The 10606-nt window shown below is 37.3% G+C and overlaps 1 protein-coding gene across 1 annotated transcript; it reads right to left on the minus strand.

Annotated features, from left to right (window-relative positions):
• Nucleotides 1-118: 118 nt before the first annotated feature.
• On the minus strand, nt 119-6725 carry LOC135690358 (pleckstrin homology domain-containing family B member 2). The gene is made up of 5 exons (XM_065207882.2): nt 6574-6725; nt 5625-5886; nt 4674-4713; nt 2178-2250; nt 119-1682 (listed from the first exon to the last, which is right to left on the minus strand). Exons 1-5 carry the CDS (start codon nt 6608-6610, stop codon nt 1306-1308), a joined length of 789 nt encoding a protein of 262 aa, XP_065063954.2. The 5' UTR covers nt 6611-6725; the 3' UTR covers nt 119-1305.
• Between the last annotated feature and the right edge of the window lie 3881 nt (nt 6726-10606).

Below are 10606 nucleotides of genomic sequence, written 5' to 3' on the forward strand. Positions count from 1 at the left end.
TTCGTTGTGAGTTATTGTTGGCTGTTTGGTCCCTTGTGGGTCGTTGTGGTTCGCTGTGAGTCATTCCTCACTATTAATGTATGACATAAGAAAGAAGAAAAAAGAAAATCAAGCGAGATACAAGGCAATATTTTCGTTTTATTTACAGAAAACATAAAATTGCGAAATAATAAACAGATTTAGCTTTCAAACTATCTTGTTGTGTTTCTCTTCTTTTGAAACATTCCTTCAATTCTAAATATAATCATTCCAATCTAATCAAATTTTATTTAATTTAGTCAAAATTGACCAATTGATTATCATTTTTGTCGAAAAAGATTAAAGTTTTTATATGTAAGCAAGGCTTGAGTGTAGAGAAGCATTTTATGGTCTACAAAGATAACTGGTCAAAATTATGTTACATGAGGGTTTCCGACGCATCTAGTGAGCACTGTTGGGAACCTTCTTGAACGAACATGTGCACAGAGATGTAAATGTGCTTCAGAATATTGCATATTAGCTTGATAGAAATATAAATCAACAAAATCCTTATCTTTTTGGATCTGTGAAGAAAAAACCAATCTATTTAAGCCATAAATGCCAATGGCTGAAGTTCCTCGCTTCTTAAAGACTGAACATTTCAAGAATAGGCTGAACACCCCTCAGTAACACCCTAAGAACAATAACATCCCCGTTCACGCTTCTAGCGCACGAAACATCAGTTGCCAAAAACATAAGACTTCAGGGTGTTCAGCCTTTCAATGGGTGGTTCTATGGCTTGTTCTTAGGATGTTCTTGTGTAGTTCAGCCTCTTTTTTGGAGTTTTCAGTCTTTGGAAACGATGGGCAGAAATTCGTTTTTCAAGAAGGGAGGGGGGGGGGGGGGGCAAAACCTAGAAAAACAACCAAATTGCCTGCAAAAGACAACAATTACAGACAAAAGACCTAAAACACAAGTTCGCCTCCCCCAAATACTTCCGCAATTCTCTCCCTCCATGTTTACCATGCTTACAATCTATCCAAAAAAATAAGTAGGTGCACAGTGCCAAAAACAACATAAAAGACTGGTTAAACAGACTGTTAAAACAGAATCATCAAGTGTGGCCCAACACTGGTGTTCCTGGATAGGGGACTGCTTTCAGGTTGGTCATGGATGCAGAGGGCCAACTTCATTAGCAAACATGATCAGATAAAACAATACCCCGTCTTGGAGTTCTAACTGACATTGTTTTACATTGTTGTACACTATGTATGCTTTGCTTCCTATACAGATTAGTCTCACGCTTATTATTATTATTATAAATACAAATATATCCAAAATGTTATGCTAGAAATCAAAACCCCCTCCACAGTCAAAACCACCACCATCATCAAAGCATCCATGATCAAAACTATCATGATGTCCCCATCCGTGGCTCATTGAGCTGCCTACCATGCTACCTAGCATATAGCCACCAAGTCCACCTGCAGCTGCCCCAAGCATCATGTTTCTTGTCGAGTTATTGTTTGAACTTTGTTGTTGCTGAGGAGCACCTTGGACATAAACAGGCTGCCCATAACCTGGTTGGGGTCCATATGCTGGTTGTGGTCCATAGCCAGGCTGGCCATAGATGGGTGCCTGTTGGTAGCTATACTGCTGTGCAGGATAGTAAGGGGGGTAACCACCAGGCTGGGGTGGTGCAGCACTATATGCTGGCGGTGGACCTGAAAAGAGTAACAATTAGCTTTAAAAAGGTTTAGAAAATGCTTTCTTTCTTGAAAGTTTACCTTCAAGATGATGAAAATGAAATTTTCTCATTTTTTGTTTTATAATGTAAACAAGCCAATACATTAACATAATTTTTATGTTTGAATTATGTCTGATTATATTATGCAAGGAAGAAAGGAAAGGTAAGAGACTAAATCAGAAAAAAGTCAAGCAACCCAAAATAATAATTCAGTACAAACAATTTAGTAAAAAGTGAGAAATTCAAATAGTTATATTCAAACATTAATTTTCAGCCTTAAAAATGTAAAAAGAAATGCTTTAATCTTAAAAAAAATTTAAGGAAAAATCGAATTGATCATGTCAAATAGAACTGATACCACAATGGTTATGAAGCAAGGTTAGATGAGCAAGAAGAATTTAAGTAAAGGAGAGGATGTATGTTGAAATGGTAACAAGAACAAAATGTGATATTGTATAATATAAAGTGTTACCTCCTTGGACATTTTGTTGATATACAAATGGTTGTTGTGGTGGGGCATGTGGTACTACATTTGACTGGGTAATCTACAAAAGATGAATGACAAAATTATCTCTTCAATTTATGCTTTTAGTCTTTACGATAAGACAGCCTATCAATGCGATTGTCAGGCAACTGTGGCATTCACTAATCAACAAATTTAATGGCGAGTTTCTATCTTTAGACTTAAAAAAATTTCTTATTTTCATTCTCAGGTTACATGCTTATGAACAGGTCTAAATAATGAACTAATATTTCAAAATGAAATTGATTGATATATCAAGCAACAAGCATTCAATTCTCACGAATAGCAAATTGAAAGGTCGGTAGCCTGCCTCTGTGCACAAAGAATACTTATGTAGATTTTCAGATTTTAACTATTTGCTGACATAAAGTATCTAAGGCAGCCTTTGTGCAAGGGAACTGAGCCTCAAAATTCATTCATTTGTTGCTACAGATATACAAGTTGCTATTGACATTTTCATTGTCAGGTCTGCCTAGAGTCAATAGAAATGAGGCCTCATATCAAGCTAAACATCTGTTGTCTTGCAAAGTCTTGCAAAGTTAGGCAGGGCTGAGGTAGGGATGGATCAAGTTCTTAAGAGGGAACTAGTAAAACATTGGGCACTTTTCTAAAAAAAGAATGTACCCCCCTTCTGGCATCGCTAACACAAGGGGTGACGGACAGTGCAATTATTGCCATTATTTTAATAGTAAATTTTTTAAGGCCACTTCTTGTTTAATGTAAGAAAGATAAAACGGAACACAAACATTTTCAACCGCGGTTCTAGTTGTAATTGCCTCGTTCATTGAAACAAAGTTGCAGCAGACCTTTCATCAAAAGCCAATATACCACGGCATGAGAGGAGCCTCATTTTTCAGCCACAGAATGGCCATGCTAGTATTTAGGCCTTTTTAATAGCAAATGAAGGAAAAAATAGTACATTGCATCATATCTCCTTTTTTTTACAGCCCAACATGCTATTGTTAGGAACGCAAATCCTGCTGCTTTGCTATTACAAGCTCAGATTTTATAGCAAGAGATCAGATATTTGCTCATCTCGTGGAGGACGAAGTAGCTTGACGCGAAAAAAAAACAAATCGTTTTGCATCTGCTTGTATCAATGGCTTTCTTCCTTTTATATTTGCAAATTTAGGCAAATTAACTCATGAGCAGGGCCTTTGCCTCAAAATGATGGACGTCCTAACCGGATGTTAAAGTTAGTAAAAAGCCGATTCAGACAAAATTGAATTTAAGGTGATTCAGATATAAAGTACATACTATTGCATACAATTTTGGTTATTAAAGATGAGTCTGTGATTTTATAACATTACTTAATTACAACTTTTTCTTTTCTGTGACTTGTTTGTTGCATTTTTATTTCTCTTTTTAATATATAATCATCTACACACAAATAATTATGCTGCCTTTACAAACTTTCAGACATTTTCTCATGGGAAAAAAAATTTCTCACTTAAGGGAAGGAACACACGCTCCAATGGCAATCCTTTGATAGCAAGGGGCTTCACCAGATGGCAAAGAGCTGCTGGTGTCTAATCGGCCCCAAAGGTAGCCACCTGTCACAAAGGCTATCAGCCTTCACATAGACCCAATATTACCAAGGCACGGATTATTGGGTCCACCCGTACATATCCATACACAGACTTTGAGGAGATATAGGTCCTAAAACAATCATTTAAATATTCACTGGTAAAGAACTCACAGAGTACATATATTTGATGTAATAGCAATTTGATATCACTCTGCGTCGCCCCTTCCTAACACCTAGATGGTTGATGTGCTACAGACAATCTTCTTTCAAAAAACTAGTTTTCTACCTAAAGTGGGTTAAGCTATTGGCCTGAATTCCAGACCCCTGATTAAAAGTAACTGGAGTAAGGCTGAGGCTATTAAGCTATAAGATAACTTGGCTATGAAGGTCATTTCCTGGGCTTTTGCATTTTGAAGTCAAAACCACAAATGATGGATAATGTAGTTTAATTTTGTTGATATTTACAATATTTCCTGGGAGCGTTTAGGATTCTGGAAGCATTGGACTTTCAGTATTTCCTGGAAGCATTTGACTTTCAGTTTAATAGAGTGCGTGCAAAGTTAATTTTTTAATAACAACTTCAAGGTAGGGGCACCCAAGGCCTTGATGATTTGACTGTAGACTGGTTGACCCTCTAAGGTGGGTAGCAGCAAACCCAGGCTTGTGCAAACATGGCCTTTGTATGCCTTTGTATGCTTTTTCCATGACCTACTACATAGTGTACGCATTTCTTTGTACACAAAATGGTCTCTATTTTAGAGGTGGAATAACAAATTACTCTGTACAAAATGTCTAAAGATCGTAAAATGTGTCTCCTTCAGTATGTGGTCGGTGGCACAAGCTTAAATCTGTGTTTGGTCAAGTGAATGAAAAATTTCTCATGACAGGATAAATAATAGTTAGTACAAAAATCTTACCACTGATCTTCTTGCTTGTTCTAAGAATGCAACCCATTCTCTAAGAAGAAAGTATGTGCATTTAGTTTGAATATTGAGATTACAAAATAAATCAAGCTTTATAGTTGAATTAAACATATCTGGTCTAGTGACATTGTGAGTATAGTCAAGGGGATAGGAAACAATTATCTGTAAAGAGGGAAGAGCAGCATTATTTCTTTAGGAAAGTGAATCCATTAGAAAAATGAATCTTGTTATAGCTACTGAACAGTTCAAATAAAACAAAGTTGTTCAAGACATCAGCACTGTGTACTCAAGATGCTACACTACCACAATCAATGTTAGAAAGATCTTTAGGATAACTTGACAATGGCTGGTTTCGAACAGGTGATTCTTTCTTATTGAAGGGAGCTTTAAAAGTAAATCTACCAAGAAAACATTGTCCCTATAATACCAATCCTTTGCCAAGCAGTGGTTGCATTAATCAACTTCTTATCAGATAGGCATTTGGTTGCAGAGATTCAAAAATTACAATAAACTAACTCAAAGGAGACATCCAACATAGCTTCAATTGCAACATTGTTCTATTGTCATCTAGAGTGAGGAGGCCTCGTATTTTAACTGATACACCATCAACACTGCTTTGGATAACTTTTGATATGGATTTCAGTGATAGGTATAGGTCATGTCTACATTGATACAGATCACATTTTTAATCCATATCAAAACAATATGGATTTGCCTTTCATTTTGCTAAAAGGATCAAAAGTGATACAGCTAACCATATCATGTTACGCTGAACGACTTAAATGGAATAGTTGATAACTGGGCCTTTTTGCAACCTTTTTCAGGGACATCAAAGCCATCTCCATAGACAGGACTGCACAAAGTGCATTGAGGCTATATAGTTATTTTCTGCCATTTACCCACTCAAAATCATTTAAAATTTGATATGACCTAAAAGGTACATACGAGCATTCCCTGTCTGAGCCAGCAGCAAAGAAATGCTCTTTTCCACTTCGTGTTATTATGCAAAACAATGAGTCAACACTGCTGTTTCCTTTGGGAAGATTTATCGAACCACAAGCAAAACCTGTGTTGATCTGCTTGCAATCAGTTGTCAAAATTATTCGTGTATGTGCAGAGGCCTCTTGGGGGTTATCATAAACTGCAAGTTCTCCATCTCTATATAATACACAATACCGTTTTTTCCAAGATTTGAATATTGTTCCACCTGAAAATAAAAATATGTCAAATTTAAAAATTTGCATACACATCTCTTTTTGCTTGATTGCTTTACAAAATAGAAGTTATATGGTGTCAAAAGCACATCTCCTTTCTAATGCTCACTGGAGACTTTCATGAAAGAAACAAGGGGATAATTTTCTTTCCAAAAGCATTCAGCAAATCAATATTGTATTTTGTTAAGGTGGATGGTTGATGCAAGCAAAAGGCCAGGTTCATGCAAACCCTGTAATATATCTGGCTTTAATATGTCGTCGTCCAGGCGGATGCATTGTTTGTGTGGAACCAAAGCCGTTGATTCCCTTGGCATAAAAGGAATCTTTTCCAAGCCCTTACCTACTCACAAGCCTCCCGTGTAGAAGAAGCGCAGACTCTGGATAGAAAATGTATCAGTCCAACTAGGTGACGTTTAGAATGGAAGAAATTGTAACTCTTTAGTGCATGAGACATCAGTACAATATAATAAGAATCTTTCACATCTGAGTGAGACCGATGTGGATCAATAAAATAATGTTTTGAGTTAAAAACATAAGACCAAATCTGTTGGGAGATTCTCTCACGCAAGGGCCTAGATGTTGTTGTTTACTGGTTGATTAGCGATGCGAACATATTCGCTTGCTATGGTAGCATTTGGCTTCAGGAAAACGAGAAAAAAATTAAGTTTGAAGAAACTTACTGTATTTATCAAGCCATCCGCTCTTTAGCGTTGCCATCTTAGTTAGAATGACCAAACTTTTCTGCGATTTTCATGGAAGCTTTCTCACTTTTTGACGAAATAAACCAATGACGTATTATAGGTGACTGTCATAATAACAATCATAATGCCCAAACAACAAGCGCGAGGAGGGAATTCCCGGGGCAGAGGAGGAGTTCTCAAGAGCTTATAGATTATTTCAGGTATAAACTGTCAATGAATCTGAATAATAAGCAATTGCATTTCCATCACACCCACACTGACTTACTTTCTTAGTCTGTGAGAAATCTTCTGCTTTCACAGAAAGATCGAAAACGTGGATCCCCCAACATTTTTTTGTTCTCTTTTATGTCTTCATTCTTTTTGTGATATCGTCTTCAGACTCTTTGCTTTGCTTTCTAGCTTATGTTGCTTTTAATGAGTTTCTCGAATTTAATTTCATCATTTAGAATTTGGAGCTCTATATGTAATTATTTTTCATATATAAGCAGTCTATGTCATTGTATCATTTTAGAAAATGAGAAACTTTCAAAGTTGATTGTTATTTTCATTGTTTATTTTTTCTTTGAATATCTGAATATTTTATATATTTTAAGAAAATATGCTGAGCACAGTTACAAGCTACATAGCTATCTGGCTTTTTGAACCAAAACTCAGGAAACATTTTTGTTAGTTTTACTTAGCCACATTATGGCAGGCACCCCTACCCCTTTATCAAACTTTTCATTTGGACGAATGGTCAATAAACACCCTTTACACTGTCTGGCGAGTCTATGGACCTGGCCATCCTAGATATCTATGAGAGCGACAATTTGTTTGGGGGCCATTCGATATTTATTCAAGGTGTATTGGGACAATTGCCAGACTGGAAACTCTATTACTTGCGCGGGCAAAGTCACGCACCTAACTGCACGACTGCGCGCCTGAAATCACGCACTTTTAAGAAATTTGTATTGTTATTAATGTGAAATGTATTCAAATTGGGACTTTGCGCGGCCAAAATGCAGAAGTGCGCGGATGGAAAATTTGAGTGCGCGGGCAATATATCGCGGGCGCGCGACAAAGTTTCCAGTCCGAGACAATTGAAACAACCGCCACCCCGTGTCACAGAACTCTGTTGTTTCAAAAGGATCTGCAAAAAAATTGAGAACATATTCGTCGTTATCCTGAATATTCGGACAAGATCCATAATAAGCCGTCCTAAACGTTAGCATCCTTTACGCTGATGAAGAGAACTATACATTAAGCTTGGTACATTGTACAGACTCGATATATAACAGATTTATGCGAGGGAATACGGGGTAACAAAACCAAAATTGATATCGACATGATATATTCAGGGGCGTCACTTGAGGTGGGAATGGGGGGGGGGTGGCTCACCTCCCAACCACGAAAGTAGGACTTTTTCCCAGGGCAAAACTGATTTTTACAGGGCAAATGTTTTCTACCAACGGATCTGTTTTGCTGTTTTTCTTATGTAACTGTGACAAGAAAATAGGCTATGCTTGTAATTTGTCTACTCCAAAAATAAAATGATACAGACTACCAGTGACACGAAGTAGAAATTGCCAGCGTGATCTTGGGCTGGGTGGAATATATTTCTAAATTGATTCTGATTTCCTTTCACCTGAGTGTTACACCCATTTCTACGGTTACACCGTTGGTTTATATTTGTGTCTTATTTAAAACCATACTAACAAGACAAGCACCGCTTGCCAGAAAATTAAAACACTACAAACGGGGTTATTTGGGTCCAAATTTGATGGAATGGTTTTGCATATTTGGGTCTAAATTTGCTTTGACTGTAACCAGAAGCGCGACTTTAAGAAGGGAGTCGACTATAAACGGTTTTAATATCTATTTTTGTAGATGATATAGGGTGTATTGTATATATTCATGTAGGTTTTCAAGCTTGTGTTTGCCAGGTGAAGATTATGTCATCGACAAATCTTTTCCAAAATATTCGACTACACCCCATCGTAGCATTGCTCAAAATATGTTCTTCTATTGTTGTCATGAATATGTCGGCATAATTTGGGGCAAAGTGTTTCCCCATTGCGGTATCTTAAGGGAGGTTAATAAAATTTACCATTACAATCTCCTTAATAAGAGCCAGTAACTTGAAGTTCAGGTCTGGTTGTTCTAACTTTTTTCGAAAATCTGAGGCTGAATTGATCTTAACTTGTTCTTAAATTTATAGGGTATAAACAGTGTAATTGTTAGCTTTTCGCTCTAGGGAGGTGTCCAGGTCTCATTAGCCAACAAAGATCTCGAGAAAACCTTCATTTGCCGCCATGTTTGAATATTCATTCAGGGGCGGATCCAGCAAAAAACCTGACTGAGTTCCAGGCCAAGGCAAAGGTCTTTCAGATTATTAATAACTGTGCCTAAAACAACATTACCACTCATATTTATGCATTTTGGAACCATGAGGGGGGAAGAGAATAGTAAGTACAGGAGGGAGGTACTCACCACTCAACAAATCTTGCTAGAATGCTGCTAGAGTCGTGAGTATAAGGCCATATAAGACATCTGCAGTCGCCATTTTGAATTCAATGTTTAGCAGTTCCATAATAGAACAGAAAAAATAGGTAGCCGATTAACTACTGGCTATTGTACAGCTCTTTTACAAATATGGTATCATTTCCGAGTTCCAGATGCTGTTTTGACCGAGTTCCATCCGTGTTTCAAACAACAATTCCATGGTTTCAATTAAATCCCTTCCAAAGCACAAGACGTTCATTTCCGAGTTTTAGGATTGACTGCTGTTGTCCTCCATAGCATCTGGAAAATTGTTTCAAAACATGACAGAGAAGAAGGAACGAAAAGGGCGAACAAATTACATCAAATTGGCAATTTTATGATTTTGAAGACACTGTGATGAAACTTAGAAATTTAGATTTCACTTTTTTAGTTTAAATATTACTTGTTTCAGGCAACACTATTTTTAGCTATATGTCGGAAAACTGACTCAGTTCTGTGCACCAAGGAACTCACTCTGGATCCGCCTCTGTTTATCGAAAAAGCATCCCAAGATGGCAAAAGACTCCTCGTTTTAGAGATGAAACATTATTCAAAGTTACATTTTACGGTAGCTCAGCCTCAGCTTGTTCTTAATTTGCTCTCAATTTTTGACTAATTTTGAAGCTCGTGTTCTTATAAAATTTTTCTTATAAAAAGAGAATGTAAAGGCAATATAATTATGTTTGAGAATAAAAATCACCATCAGTTGTATTTTATATGCAGCAGGGTAGTTTCCCCATAATGATTTTTTATGGCATAGAGGGAAGCTTTGATACCCTTATCTTGTGAAATGCTAGTGTGTATATCGAAAGTGTGTTGTAAAAAATGAGCGCATGCCCTTTTGAATTAAGGATTGAGGGTTGCCTCACTCATTAAAAAACTTTCTTTTGCTCGTCTCCCTAAGGTTAGGCAAACACATCGGTGAAATTTGTGGACACACTGAGCAAGGACCTAAGCGGGAACAACTTACTTTACGAAGTATTTTAGTGTTACGGGAAGTGAGGGCCAGTTCCCAATATTTCCAACTTTTGCCAGGGCAAAATTTTTTCTGCAGGGCAAATATGCAGCCACCCCCCCCCCTAACAAAAAGTATGAAGTGACGCCCCTTGATATATTGCTAGAGGTTACCAATCTGCAAAATAGCTTGAAAGATAGATCTTGGAAAAAACATGTTAAACTTGCAAATTTCAAAATAGAAGATAGTAAAATTTGGAGGGACGAAAATCAAGCGAGCAAATATCAACGACGAGGCTGCAGAAACGTCAGGTTCATTCTCGAGAGTAAGAATGCGAGGGGAACTATCCAGATAAAAGAGGCCATGGATAGAAGCTGCAAGCTGCAAATAAGCTTCGAAATGAGTTCACGAGTGTAACGTTTTCAAAAATCTATTTTAGAAGTTTTCAATTTTGACCACGCAACCAGGGACCGCGCACCAGTCTAAAAGTGGAGGGGCTGAAATGGGTGTGACCGAAAAATTTTTCAGGCCATGCCC

The sequence above is a fragment of the Rhopilema esculentum genome, chromosome 10 (assembly GCF_057945365.1).
Source record: "Rhopilema esculentum isolate cy_ngs chromosome 10, ASM5794536v1, whole genome shotgun sequence".
NCBI lineage: Eukaryota > Metazoa > Cnidaria > Scyphozoa > Rhizostomeae > Rhizostomatidae > Rhopilema > Rhopilema esculentum.